Source organism: Martes martes (genome assembly GCF_963455335.1).
Source record: "Martes martes genome assembly, chromosome: 3".
Lineage (NCBI taxonomy): Eukaryota > Metazoa > Chordata > Mammalia > Carnivora > Mustelidae > Martes > Martes martes.
Window position 1 is genome coordinate 62,702,037 of NC_137890.1, and position 15,437 is coordinate 62,717,473.

General features: G+C 45.7%; 1 protein-coding gene across 3 annotated transcripts in view; it reads right to left on the reverse strand.

Moving 5' to 3' along the window:
* The window catches only part of LOC308339389 (uncharacterized protein), a 115,386-nt gene that overhangs the window by 52,573 nt on the left and 47,376 nt on the right, over positions 1-15,437 (reverse strand). The window contains exons 1-2 of one of the 3 annotated variants that reach the window (XR_013966509.1): positions 11,640-11,750; positions 8,804-8,933 (exon numbers count right to left, since the gene is read on the reverse strand). The exons of 1 other annotated variant lie outside the window; for it this stretch is intronic. Coding sequence is in view for 1 of the 2 variants with exons in the window: in XM_080797992.1 (XP_080654118.1) it covers positions 8,912-8,933 (22 nt within the window). In the remaining variant the exon portion in view is untranslated. Of the gene's footprint in view, positions 1-8,803; positions 8,934-11,639; positions 11,751-15,437 lie in introns of those variants that run through there. One more of the 3 variants, XM_080797992.1, reaches the window with a different exon arrangement.

Here is a 15,437-nt window from a genome sequence, read left to right on the forward strand (position 1 = left end):
CCAGATCTGGCTAGCAGGTTGTGATTTGCCAACCCCTGGTTTTGACCAATGATGACTTACCCCCTTGGGACTGTAGGAGATGCCTACCTTTCCTGAGACATCACCACTGCAGACCTGGAGAGGGCTCAGGGGGAAGCAGGGTTTTGTTAGGTAATCAGGAATGTCCCCCACAGCATATTAAGCATAGGGTAAGATTCTTAAGGATATAATCATTTTTTAAAAAGCAGATTGCATGACAACTTCATGAAAGACATGCAGGCAACGTGTTACGGCAGCTCAGAGAGCAAATGCATCCTAGTTGTGTGGTCAGGAGATTCTTCAGAGAAGGGGATGCATTTGAGTGGAGCTCTTACTGTCTAAAATAGTTACTAGACAAATTCCATTTATGGAGTGCTTATGACCAAGCTTTGTGCACTTTCCCATTTCGTACTCACAACATCCTTGGCTGACCAGAGCCAAGGGCAGAGGCGGGAAACCCATTAGGAGACACAGCAAGCAACTGGTGAGAAATCATATGGCTTGGACCAGGGCCAGGGGTGGAGGAGGTGAGACATGGGAAGGAAATCTGAACACTCTTAAGTTAAGACAGAGCAGAATTTGCTGATAAAATCGCACATGGGATGGAGAGGGAAAGGAAAAAAGGTCTTTCTGAATTCAAAAGTACTACCTGGAATATTTACTTGAATGGAACACAGATATCTTTAGTAGACCGCACTGAGCTCTCTCAGAAGAGCTCTACAAAGACACTAATGTTTGAAGAAGTATGAAGGAGAGAGATGGAAATACTAATTGATAAAAATAAGAATCAAAACAGGTACCTCTAGAAAGTTCTTGAGAAGGAAATGAGTCTTGAGGATGAGACAATGTAGGTCTAATGAAGAGACAGGGAAACAGTATTTCAGATGAAGAGGCTCTAGAGAGGGCAAAACGCACATGGGTAAGGACAAGAGGTCTATCGGTAAAATCGTAAGCAGGGGTAGCAGAAAGGGCATTTCGTAATAGAGAGACACCTGATGTACGAAAAGCCTATGATCAGGAACGTTACTTACTGTAAGAGGTTAAGTGTTAGAAGCTACCACAGGAATGGGAGAGATGAAGCTTTGTTTCTGTGCTGAAGGACAGAATAGACCAGTGAGTTAGGGTGGATGCAAAGGTAAAGAAGCACAATAAAATTAAGACCTAAAAGAGACCCAAGGAATGAAAAGAATAACCGGGCAGTACTTGGTAGCCTGGATGGAGGTGGTGGGGGGCAGGTATGTGGGAAAAGTAGCAACTAACCCCCAGTTCAAACTGCAATTAACTGGTAGTGGTTGGTTGCTTGATACAGGAAACACAAGACAAATTCTGAGTTTTTCAGGTGTTCTTTTTCCAAGTTACATCCCTTCTGCTCTAGAACCCTAACACACAAATACATACAATGACATCCCTTACCCACCTTGCTGAATCCAAATAATTTTCAATTAAAAAGAAAAAACTAAACAGATTTTTAAAATATTATACAAAAATATTCATCTTTACGTGGATACTTCAATTAGAATTTCTGCATGGAATCCAAATGGGATAATAGGAAGAGAAAGTATATTTTAGGGAACCAACTATCCGTAATGAATAAGGGAATTGGAAAAGGTGAAAGGTCTTTAAAAATATTTACCACAAAAAGAAAGAAAGGTGACATCACCACAGACCATAGAATCTTCTGATAGAAAAGAAGACCAAATAACATGTCCTCGGTATGCAAGGGCCAGGTGGGAAATACAGTCGGAGCTAGTAGAGACAAGGAGCCCCAGCACTCAAGAAGCCAGCATCTCTGCGATCCTAACTTATATTTGGATGAAGGAACAAAAAATATCAAATGAGTTGTTAGGAGGAAAAGAAATCACGATCTGGGGGCGCCTGGGTGGCTCAGTGGGTTAAGCCGCTGCCTTCGGCTCAGGTCATGATCTCGGGGTCCTGGGATCGAGTCCCACATCGGGCTCTCTGCTCAGCAGGGAGCCTGCTTCCCTCTCTCTCTCTCTGCCTGCCTCTCTGTCTACTGTGATCTCTCTCTGTCAAATAAATAAATAAAATCTTTAAAAAAAAAAAAAAATAAAAAAATAAAAAAAATAAAAAAATAAAAATATTTACCACAAAAAGAAAGAAAGGTGACATCACCACAGACCATAGAATCTTCTGATAGAAAAGAAGACCAAATAACATGTCCTCGGTATGCAAGGGCCAGGTGGGAAATACAGTCGGAGCTAGTAGAGACAAGGAGCCCCAGCACTCAAGAAGCCAGCATCTCTGCGATCCTAACTTATATTTGGATGAAGGAACAAAAAATATCAAATGAGTTGTTAGGAGGAAAAGAAATCACGATCTGGGGGCGCCTGGGTGGCTCAGTGGGTTGGGCCTCTGCCTTCGGCTCAGGTCATGATCTCAGAGTCCTGGGATCGAGCCCTGCATCAGGCTCTCTGCCCGGCAGGAGCCTGCTTTCCCTTCTTTCTCTGCCTGCTTGTGATCTCTCCCTCTTTGCCAAATAAACAAATAAAATCTTTAAAAAAAAAAAAAGGAAAAAAAAAAAAAAAAAGAAAAAAAGAAAGAAAAAAAAATAAATAAAAAATAAAAAAAAAAAGAAAGAAAGAAAACAAGAAAGAAAGAAATCACGATCTAAAAACAGAGAGAGACACGTTAACAATGTTGAATAACTAAGAAGAAAGCAAAACCAAAGAATATTTAATTTTTAATTTCAGATTTTCTAAAGCAAGGAAAGCATGAGTAGACTACACCACACATGGCACAACATGGCACACGGCACGACAAAGGAGGTGTACTATATGTGAAAATATTTGGAGAGAATGGAAACTAGAGTGTAAGCCTAAGATTATCATGAACAAGAAATGAAGAGGTCAAGTCCTCTCACACATTTTGGACCACTGAACAAATAATTGCCACTTCAACCCCATCCTTTCATTGACAAAACAGAAACCAACAAGTAACAACACCGGTCAAAATGATATTAACCACATTTCCAAACATTCCTTCCAGACCAGTTCAAGATTCAAGAACTTTAGAAGTACACGTGTAAATACCAATTCATAATAAAATAAACACTTCATTTTTCTAAGCTCCCAAGAGCTGTGTTCCATGTTGCGGGACTATGTCATGGTGGGTGATTCTGCTCAAATGGATGATAAAGGCAGAGAGAGGAGTAATTTCATTTTATTGAAGACTAGCACTAGAAAACTGAAGGTAGTACAATATTAGAAACTAAGAGCCTTGGAGACAGACAGACCTGGATTTGATTCCAGCCTGTCCTTTCTATTAACTGCATTATTACCTGAATTATCCAAGCCTTGATTTCCACTTTAAAGAAGGGGAATATCAACATCATCTACTTTGTATGGCCGGAGTAAGAATTGGAACTACTTATGCCCTTACCAACTAGTACAAAAGAAGTACCAAATAAAAAGCAGCTATCTCATTAACTCATCTATGGCTTAAGCTCCATTTTTTTTTAAGATTTTATTTATTTGATAGAGACACAGTGAGAGAGGGACCACAAGCAGGGGGAGTGGGAGAGAGAGGAGCAGACTTCCCGCTGAGCAGGGAGCCCAATGTGGGGCTGGATCCCAGGACCCCAGGAGCACGACCCAAGCAGATGGCACACTTAACAACTAAGCCACCCAGGTGCCCCATTAAGCTCAATTTTTATTTCTATCAGCATTCCAGCAGTAGAAAGCAGTATAAAACTGGGGTTCTTCCAAATCCTTAAAACCCTAAAGTACTCTGTATATGATTGAGGCTCCTCAAAAGACATCTGATGTATTAATATTATTCTTCAGCAGGGGCGCCTGGGTGGTTCAGTGGGTTGAAGCCTCCGCCTTCAGTTCAGGTCATGATCCCAGGGTCCTGGGATCGAGCCCCACGTCAGGCTCTCAGCTCAGCAGGGAGCCTGCTTCCTCCTCTCTTGGCCTGCCTCTCTGCCTACTTGTGATCTCTCTCTCTGTGTCAAATAAATAAATAAAATCTTTTAAAAAAAATTATTCTTCAGCATTATGTAATTATTTACATACAGTTATTTTAAAAGATTTGTATCCTAACTAATGAGCTTGACACTTCTCTCTCAGGTACAGACTATATTCCATTAAAGACTTCTTCATTCTGAAATTAAAATCTCAAATTTCACAGTTGTGGAAAATGCTACACTTATAAAGGGGGTGTGTAGGCACCTGGGTGACTTGGTTGGGCAACCGCCTTCAGCTCAAATCATGATCCCAGGGTCCTGGGTTCAAGTCCCAAGTCGGGTTCCCCCTGCTCTGCAGGGACCCTGCTTCTCCTCCTCCCTCTGCCTGCCACTCCCCCTGCCTGTGCTCGCGTGCGCGCGCACTCACTCTCTCTCAAGTAAATAAACTCTTTAAGAATAACTAAATAAAAAATTAAAAAATAAAGGGGGGTTTTACTTAAAAAACAAATCTCTGATTCAAATGACTAAGCCTCAACATGATACCATGAGATATCACTCTTGGATACCAGCTCACCCATGGAGTTTCTTTCTTTTCTGGCAAAAGGCAATCTGCCTTTCTCAAATCAAAGATTTATCTCCACAAAAGTAACCAAACTTTCTGCCAATTCCACATAATTCCACTATTCCCTAAGCCCATTTCCACAACTACAAAACAGAGTTAATAGCAGGTAGTTATTTCAGTGTTGTTTAATGATTAAATAAAATAATATACACGAAGTACCTAGTGACAGATAAAGCAATTTAAAAAAAAAAAGTTAGCTTGGGAAGCCTGGGTGGCTCAGTCGGTTAAGTGTCTGCCTTCAGCTCAGGTCACGATGCCGGGGTCCTGGGATTGAGTCTCACATCGGGCTCCCTGTTCAGCGGGGAGCCTGCTTCTCCCTCTGCCTGCTCTGCCTGCTGCTCCCCCTGCTTCTGCTATCTCTCTGACAAATAAATAAACAAAATCTTTTTTAAAAATTAGCTCTTTTATTATTTACTGAAATATTTCAATTCCTTAAAAAAATTTTTTTAAGATTCTATTTATTTGTCAGAGAAAAAGAGCACAAGCATGGGGACTGGCAGGTAGAGGGAGAATCAGGCTCCCTGCTGAGCAAGGACGTGGGTAGGACTCGATCCCAGGACCCTGGGATCATAACCTGAACTGAAGGCAGATGCTTAACTAACTGAGCCACCCACCCAGGTGTCCTGAAAATTCCAATCCTTTAAAAATTATTTCCCAATTTACTCCTATCCTGCCCATTCCCCAAGAATTACTAGAGCTGGGGAGCCTGGGTGGCTCAGTGGGTTAAAGCCTCTGCCTTCAGCTCGGGTCATGGTCCCAGGGTCCTGGGATCGAGCCCCGAGTCGGGCTCTCTGCTCCGCGGGGAGCCTGCTTCCTCCTCTCTCTCTGCCTGCCTCTCTGCCTACTTGTGATCTCTGTCAAATAAATACATAAAATCTTTAAAAATAAATAAATAAAAAGTTTCAGAAATAAACCCACACTTACAGGGTCAATTACTCCACCACAAAAGCAGCAGCCATATGCAATGGTGGAAAAGACAGTCTCCTCTATAAATGGTATTGGGAAAACTGGACAGCTACATGCAAAAGAATGAAACTGTTTTTCACCATACACAAAAATAAACTCAAAATGGATTGAAGACCTAAATGTGGGATCTGAAACCATAAAACTGCTAGACGAAAACATAGGCAGTAAAACTTCTGGCACTGGCCTAGCAACCTTTTTCTAGATAGGTCTCTAAAGTGAGGGAAACAAAAGCAAACTATTGGGACTACACTAAAATAAAACGCTTCTGCATAGTGAATGAAACCATCAACAAAACAAAAAGACAACCTACTGAATGGGAGGGGATATTTCCAAATGATGCATCAGGAGACGATATTTGCAAATGATGCATCTGACCAGGGGTTAATATTCAAAATATATAAGGAACTTCTGTAAGTCAACACCAAAAAACAACAACAATAACAACAAATACCTAAACATTCTGATTTAAAAATGGGCAGATGACCTGAATAGACATTTTTCCAAAGAAGACATCCAGATGGCCAGGAGAATCATGAATTTTGGCACGAGAGGATAAACGTCAATGGTCTAGGTCACATTGAGAAGCTAGGCTAGTTAAGGCATACAGCAACAAAGTCAAAGCAGGGAGCGGGTTATAGTTGTCAAAAATCTACTGTATTTAAAAAAAGAAAGAAAGAAAGAAAGAAAGAAAGAAAGAAAGAAAGAAAGAAAGAAAGACCTACTGTATTTTAAAGGGAGACCAAGGTTCCTCATGAAGGAATTTAACTTTTGAGCTCCACACTGCCTCACTTCAACATTATACAATGACCTATCTTCTTCAAATCCTCCCCCATCCTAGCTGCTTGGAATTTCTGGAATTTCTCCTACACTAGCAGACAGGCAGTGCCAGCTTCCCAGCATTTTATAGCAGACAAACTGGACCAGAAACCCACTGGATGGGGGAGGTCTATTTCAAAGAAAAGGAGGGACACGGAAAAGAACATGTGTATACTACAACGAGATCACCTCAGTCCACGATGGCCCAATGTCCCAATCCGGACAGCTGGCAGCAGAGGCTTGAGATTAACCTCCACCCCCAGGAGTGCTGTTGCCCATTATGGAGTTTTAAAACAAAGACAACAACAGTACCGGTCAAGGAACCACGGAACCAACATCCTAGCCCTGTCTGGACACCATCTAGCTGCACAGTCATGGGCAAATGCACTCAGCCTCTCAGGATGTCCTTTATAATACACAGTGAGCATCAGAGCCAGAGTCCTCTGCAGGCCCTCCTAGCTCCACACTGGGAGACTGCCGCCCCTCCAAAGTGGGGCTATGGCTTCCTGTTTGCATGCCATGCACCTCCCAGTAGAAGTTCTCAGGTCACTAACACAAGCCTCCCCTGCCAGCCAAGGAGTCCCTCACCTCTCACCCCTCACCTGCCAGGTCCACCTGGCATGGAGCACTGCCAAGGAGCCTGTTGTCCCCCAAAGTCAGATGCTGCAGGGCCATGCTACATCAGTGAGGGGTGACCCTCTGAGACCAGGGCAGGAAGAAATCCCAACTAGTTATCAGGAGAATTAAATGCCATACGTAGACGGGCCCAAAACATGGTAATGTTTTAAAAAAGCATGCCCCCCAAATGCCTTATACACCAGACTCCCAACAATACAACTGCAATCTGTATCTTTAAAATTTACTGTAAAGCACATAAGTCACACCCAAATACCTGTCCACACAGAAATGCCTTTCCAGGAAAAAGAAAATTCTATCACAACAGATTCTACGTCTTTGGCAGACTGACTGACAGACATTTAGTTCCAAAAGCTGAGAATCTCTCCTGTGGTTAAAGACCACCCTATGGTAGAGACAAAAACTGAGCCCAGAGCATTCCCAGGACTGTTAAGAGGGTGCCGGAGGCAGGCAAATGGGTCCACCATTCCCACGGTCAGGGTCATCCCAATGTGGCCTGGGGGTTGGCATGGGGGTGGGAGTGGTACATGGGGCCATTGGCTGGACCATGGGTTACCAGCGGCAGCTGGTATGGGACTGACCCAAGGCCTTCAGCAGGCAAGAAGCCAGTGGATACCTAGGCCACCCTTAGTTCCCCCTCCTCCTGGGCCAGGACACTCCTGTGGTCTCTAAACTGGGAGCTGGTGCCTGTACTTCTTATCAGTCTGTAATGCACTGCCTATAGCCTTTCTCAATTAGCCTACCTCCATCGACCTTTGGTTCAGGAGAAAATACTTTGTTCTCTAAACTGTAACTTCTTTTTCACAGTTAAGGGAATGATGGCAGGACGAGGGTGGCCCTGTGGCTGCACCTGATCTGTTGACCCGGGAGGTCCCACTGGATAAGAGGACAACAGGCAACTCACCCCTCTGGCCTCTCCACTCCCAGGGGCCGAGGCCCTTATAAGAGTCAGTGTAAGAACCTGGCGATTCACAGACCTATACCCCTGGGGCTGATAATGCATCATGTTAATAAAAAAATAAAAAAATTTTTTTAAAAAGGGAATCAGTGTAAGGGGCAAGGGTAAACCAGGGTTCTCATTTGGGAAATAGGAGCATTCCAGCACTCCTCTGGCGCTAAAATAACACAGGAACCTAGAGAACCAAGTCACCACGCACACACTTCCAATTACTGCCCTCAGGCTGAGTAAAGGTGATATTTCTAAAGAGTGGCCTGTGTGTGTTGCAAGCACTGCCCAGGAGTATTTACCTGTGCCTTTTGAGGCCACAGTCTGCCCTGGGGCTCAGCCCCTGTCCAGCCCACCCTTCCCTGGCAAATCCTAGGGCCTCTCTTTTCTTTTTAGGCCTTTAGAAACCATCAAATATCAACCTCAGTTACCAAAGACATTTCCAAAGAGTGTCCTCCTTTCTTTCCTTGGCAGCAATAAGGACAGTAAGTAGGACTTCCCTGGAGAGACGGCATAGTATGATTCTGGACTACAAGGGCTCTGAAGACTGCCAGGCTTGGTGTAAAATCCCACGTCACCTGCACATCCCAGGTGTGTGACAATGGACAAAGGACTTCAACTCTGAGCTGTGAGGTTTTCCAGCTGTGAACTGAGGACATTCCCACCCTGCACCCTGACTCAAAGTTTTATTGTAAGGGAACTGCTCTACCTTCTGCTGTTCTTAGAAGACGATAGTACACTTCGATTACATGGATTCCCTCCAAAGAGAAAGCATGTTGCTTCTGGGAGTGACAAAAGTAATATTTTCACCACCCCTTCACTGGATCCCACTTGTAGCAGGTACTCCAAGACTAGAGGATGGGTTTCCCCTGGAATTACCTGCAGCCCCCGCTGTGAGGTCAATGGCAGCTTGGATGGCAGGACTGGACTTCATGTTGGCCCACTCCTCTGCTGGTCTCTGTGGAAGGCAACTCTCCGGAGCTTATGACGGGTGTCTCATATCCCTGAAAGGAGACCAGAGCTCACCATCAGTGAAGCCTCTGCAGCCTTTCTCTAGAACTGCTGCCTGGTTACTGGGACCTCAACCTCCGGGAGCTGGGAGATCAGTTCTCCCTTTTGCAAAAAAAAAAAAAAAAAAAAAGAAAGAAAAGAAAAAGGCAGTCAAGGTATCAGTGCAGCTTAGCAACTGGCCTGCCTTCTACTCGCCCACCATCTCCCCATGAAAAACTCACAAGTCAAAAACCTTCCCTGAGTTATCAGAGTTACAGCCACTCATAGGGAGCATTTCAACCAACCCTTCTGAAAATCTTACAAGTGAATGCCAAATACCACAGACACCCAAGTCATATCAAACTAGTTTTTCAGAGGCCTAAGTGGAACTGTCAGGCAACTAAGCTCAGTTCTAAATTCAGACAGCAACCTGAGTTGAGTCCCTCTTAGGAGGTCACAAAACAGCAGGTCTGGAAAGTAATGGATTAGGTGTTCTGCTAAGTGACATATGCGTGGGTCTGAATTCCTGATCTTCCACCAGCAGGATGAGCCCTCGGGCCCCTTAAGCTGGAGGTCCCCCCGAATCAAAGGTGAATAATAGAATTATCATAATATAAAGGCAATCACAAATAGCCACATGGGACAGCTGTTCTTAGAACTACAGAGCACAGCACCAAGCATTAGTAATGGTCATCAAAGGCCTCTCCAGACCTTCTCAACCATAACCGTGTACACAAAACACCTGGGGACCTTGTTAAACTACAGATTCTGATGTGCTAGGCCTCAGGTGGGACCAGAAACCTTGCCAGTCATTACAAACTCCCAGATGAGGCTGATAATGACTGGCCACCAATCACATTTTGAGAAGCAACACTGTGTCCTAAATTTGTTTGATAAGAATCACTGGGGCACCGGTAAAATATTCAGATAACCAGGTCTGTCTCCCAGTGATCTTGTTTCAGCATGGTTGGGCTAGAGCTTAAAAAGTTTGGGAAAACTAGAGTCTACTCCTCTACTGTTAGACAAAAATCAACTATCACAGAGAAATGGACTTAAAAGATACAGATTTTTTATAAAAAAAAGAAAGGTGGCTCATTAACACATAATATCAAGCTAACCAATTCAGCAACCAATTCTGTGTGGTTTTCAAACTAAGAAAGTGACTTATCCGTCAATAACAAAGAACAATTTTCATTCATCACGCTAAAGACCTTTGTGCTCCCACTCAGGCCACCTCTTGGAGGCTGGTGGGCCAGCTGGGTTATTAATGAATGCCAATGTGGACCTAAACGTGGGCGGAAAATAATTTTATCCACTAAGAAGTCTTTTTTAACCACTTGACACCTGTTGTGAGTGATCAGACACCAAGAATCTTGCTTTCCTTGCAAAAAAAAAAAAAAAAGATTGTAAAACCAGCAACCACAAAAGCATAGTACTGGACTTGAAAAAGCAACTAAGTGAAACAGACAAGACATGGATTTTATGTTATTGATAGGACAGGAGAGGCAGTATCAATAACTATAGTTGACGAGGTTGTGGCCATCCTGTACCTAGAGAAGGCTACGAGGGTCCTAATCCAATCTCTTCCTTTTCCAGATGGAAAACCGAGGCCAGAAAGCAAGAGATTTTCCAAGGTCATACAAGTAGTCAGGGGACTCAACTCAAGTCTTGCCTTTTGGGTCTGTGCCTACCGAGCAATACTTAATTCCAGAGTATTCCAACCTGACCAAAAAGAAAAGCAAAAAACAAGCACCGAGCCCCGCATTTTAAAGGAAAAATGGAGGCAAGTGGGGAGCTTCTCCATCGGTTGAATTCTTGGGGTGCCAACATTTCTTTCTGAGTTTATAAGAAAGGCATAGATCCTACTATGTGTCATCGCTGCGAATTTAACCCCTCCGGTAAGCCAAACTTAAACGCATCAAATCCCACAAGTAACGACTCATAGAATTATTAAGATACTAAAAAAACAGTGATGGGAACTAACAGATTAACTCAGCAACTGACTCAAATTATTGTGTGGTTTAAGAAGGCAGCTTCAAGAAGTCTTGAAAAATACATTCGGCTTGGGGGAGGCAAGACTGGTCAGCAGAAGTTAAAACTCAGTCTTGAGCCAGTTAAAAAGCTGAATCCTTTTAGCGCCCCTTTACCTCTCCTGCAAGCACACGTGGGTCCGACTCCAGGAGAGACAAACAACAACGCCAGCCACACACCTTCTGTTCCCGGGGGGAAATGAGTTTCTCGCCTGGGAGAACGCTCTGAGGCCGCCTGCTCCACCAGGTAACACCAAGGGCGAGAAGACTGCGGCACAGGCTCAAGCTGGCGCGGCCGCCCTCCCCCCAGGACTAGAGCCGGACCCAAGGCGCTGCGACGCCCGCCAGGCACTCCCGCTCTGAGGCTCTGGATCCCGGGGGGGCACAGGGCCCGCGAGGGAGTCTGCTTCCAACTTTCTCGTCCTGGCTTTCACCTCCTCGGACTCCAGCCCAACAACCTGCGAGAGTCTCCCATTCATAACCGCCCCCGCTCGGGCCCGGGCACGGGCGGCCCGGTGCCCAGAGGCCTGATGACACTCCGCGGGGGCAAAGAGGACACCCTTCCCGGCAGTTGACTCCACGGAAAGGAGGCCGCGGAGCCCCGGAGTCTCCGGCGAGTCCCGGCCCACGGCGCCCGTTAACGACCTGGGCACGTGCACGGCGCGCGGGCCGCGGACCCCAGAAGCCTACCGGCTGCCCGGGAAGGTCGCGCCGCCTGGCCGCGTAGGTCCGCTCGCGCCCCGCTCCCTCCGGCCGCCCCCAGAGCGACGGTTGTGGGGCTGACGCTCACCGCCGCGCCAGTTGGCCACGCGTGCTGCTCTGGCTCCGCCGCGGGCTCTCGGCTCTGCCTCCGCCGCCAGGGCGGCCGCTTAACACCCACGTCGGCAGCCGGCCGGCCCTCCGCTCCGCCCTCCCGCGCGGGAGCGCAAAGGGCGAAGGCCCCCGGGACCGGAGCACCCCTTCGGCCGGGGGCGGGCAGCGCGGGGCCGGCGCGTGGGAAGCGGAAGTCCGCCGCTGAGGCGGCGCGCTCGGCCCCGCGCAGGCCACGGGACCCCCGGCCCGCGTGCCCACGAACTGGAGGACCTGGAGGACAGGGAGCCCGGGCCATCCCCGGGTTGCTTCCCTTCCTCCAGGTTCCCGGAGGACTCCTGAGAGGCTCGACCCCAGCTGGAACTCAACCCCCAGCGGGGGTTGGGGGTGTTGGGAGGACCCGCTGAAGTCTTTGGGCTGGTGAACCGTGCTGGGACTCAAGGCCTCTATTTTATATTTGACTACAGAAGTACCGGAGACGTGGTGATGAAAAATATATTCGCTTACTGCCAGGAAAAAAAACCCCCACAAAACAAACGTTTCCTAGTCTGCCTCCCGCAAGGTCACACCCACCGATGAAAACTGGCTCTAAATCGGGCTTCTCTGATCTTTCAGTTCCTAATGAGTTATAGGCTACTTCTGTGGCTCTCTGGCATTTTATTAAAAAGCACTATTCAAAGAATCTTGTATACGGGGAGTAAAGGAATTTTCTCCAGTTCGCTAAGACAGAGAGCTAACACCTACTCAATTGGAAAGCTCTTAGTCTGTTCCTGACAGCTAGCTGCTTCATGTAACTCAGTCGTGGCCTTCGGATTTCTTTGGCTCAGTGTTCATGCATTTATTTTCATTTTCTATACTGCATTTTCTTCCTTAAACTGTGCTATCTTTTCCTTTTACAATTTGTTTTTGCCCTGTTTGATTGCGGTGTTGGATGACTGACAATATCACTTAAGTGATGGGGGGAGGGGAGACTTAAATATCCCCCGTGACTTGTGTTAGTGCAAGTGCTTAACTTGAACGTACAACTGAACAGATTTTCCAGAGGTAGGAGGCGCTGTGAGGGCATCAGAGCTCCTGGTAAATGGGGGCACTCATAAAAACAGCACAAACTGACTTTTCATAAAATCAGCACTTTGTTTTTTTTAAAGGTTTTAATTATATATTTGACACAGAGAGAGAGATCACAAGTAGGCAGAGAGACAGGCAGAGAGAGAGAGAGGAGGAAGCAGGCTCCCTGCTGAGCAGAGAGTTGGATGTGGGACTCTATCCCAGGACCCTGAGACCATGACCTGAGCCAAAGGCAGAGGCTTAACCCACTGAGCCACCCAGGTTCCCAAAATCAGCACTTTAGAAGTCAAGTTTCTGAAACTCAATTACAGAAACACGCCAGGGAGTTTGAAATACTTGCCCAAGGTGACTTGTGACCTAACTGGTGGGAAGCAGACTCAGGAGCAGAACCTACCATTACAACATTCTAGAGGACTCCAGGACTTTCAGTATCCCCTGGTCCAGTGGCTTTAGCAAGCTAGAAACTTGAGACTCAAAGGAAACCTCATTAAGGACAGATCCAGTACAGATTGGAAAGCGCACAGGAGTTGGAGCCAGGATGCTTGTGTAAAAATCTGGGTGACCTTTAGTGAACCATTTAACCTTTTCAAACCCCAGCCTTCACGCAACTGCATCACGGCCTCTGATCTCCGTGATCCTGCTGGGGCAATCCACCACGTGGGCCACTGCCGCTCCAGGAGCCAGCTGGGGCCATCCACCGTCGTGAGGGCAGGCACTACTCCAGGTCACTGTTGCGCCCTCACCGGGTGGCCAGCCAACCTTGTTCTTTGTGTTGTCTCCCTTGAGTCCCTTCTCCTACTCTCACAAAAGCTGCTCCAGACTCTCAGCACTCCTGCTACATTTCTTTTTTCCCTCACATTTCCTCAACAACCTTAGCCTCAGTTTATGTGTAAACTCACAAATAACCAGGAAACATTTGTGCAAATTTGAACCCCCAATTAGCAAAGTTACCTTTTTTGCAAAAACCCTCATCCATTTGCCTCTGTCCTGTTGTCTTGCTTGCTGTATCCTGGTGCTTCACACCCTGCCTGGCACCAGTGAGGTTGGTGAAGGATGGGCGACTCAGAGGCCAAGTCACTTGCCCAAAGTTATATAAGTACTAATGAAAGAGCTGGAACTCCGCAGAGTTCTGTTCAAGTCTGAAGTTCATGGCCCTAACTTCCCAGAAGCTTCCTTTTAAAAGCAAGAGAGTTGCAGGAACCAGTTCTTTCTCCTGAAATAGACCTCCCTTCACATTTTATAAATTCACCTTGGCAGCTTAAACTCCCTCACAGGAGTGGCTCTTTGTTATTGTTGCATTAGGAATAGAGAAATATAACATGTTGAAAAGCTTAACACCTCACAGAAGCTCAGAGAACTCATTGGAAAATCACCTTCTTGGTGATTTTCCACTCAAACTTTGTTCTGAGGGTAATTCCCCAGGCATCTGATGGCCTGGAGAACAGGACTTTACAGAGTCCTGCATTACTTCCATCAGTATAGGTAGCTTAACCCAATGGCATTTCAGATCTGGGTTCCAAACAGCAAGCGAGTCAATGCACTGACCCGTGTGCTCCAGGAAGTTGCTTGCTACACTTGGGACTACACAATCCAGGGACATTAGTATAGCCGACTATCTGATGAAGGGGCAGATGTGATGTAGGTCAAAGGTGGGGGGACAGAGTGGCTAACATGAAAAAGCGAGACTTTGCTACTTCGACAGTATTTCACAATGCACTAGGGAATGATACAAAAATGGGGATATAATTTCATCACTTGGAGCATTTTAGCCCTAATACCATGTGGATGTGCCTTAACAAAGTGTTAATTGGAGTTGTAAATAACTCAAAAACTTAAATCATCTCTGATTCAGTACTTTTAATTAATGAGAAAGAAGAAAAAAATGTTTTGATCACACAACTCCCATTGAATATTGTGGACTGTTGATGTAACCTTTATTGGAAACTCTCTCAAATCGTTTTTGGAATCAGGTAGAGTTTGTATTTGAAATAAGCATGGATTTGGATTTTTGTCACCAGTGTGGAATAAGGGAGTATTTTGTATCCCATTAAAGAGTTGTTAAGACAATGTTTTAAAGGGGGTTGTTTGGGGCACCTAGTTGGCTTAGTCGTTAAGCATCTGCCTTTGAGGGGCTCAGTGGGTTAAAGCCTCTGCTTCGTTCGGCTCAGGTCATGGCCCCGGGGTCCTGGGATCAAGCCCTGCATCGAGCCTTGCATCAGGCTCTCTGCTCAGTGGGGCTCCTGCTTCTCCCTCTCTCTATGCCTGCCTCTCTGCCTACTTGTGATCTCTGTCAAAGAAATAAAAATCTAAAAAAAAAAAAAAAAAAAAAAAAGGCATCTGCCTTTGGCTAGGGTCATGATCCCAGGATCCTGGGATTGAGCCCCACATCAGGCTCCCTGCTTAGCAGGAGGCCTGCTTCTCCCTCTGCCCCTTCCCCTGCTTGTACTCCCTCTCAAACTGTCTCTCTCTCTGTCAATTAAATAAATAAAATCTTTTTTAAAAAATAAAAATAAAGGAGGTCATTTTCTTTTGTCTTTTCCTTAACAACTTTTTAATGGTACGAGCAAGAAAAAAAAAAAAATGAGCTGAGCTGTATATTTCATAAGCCTT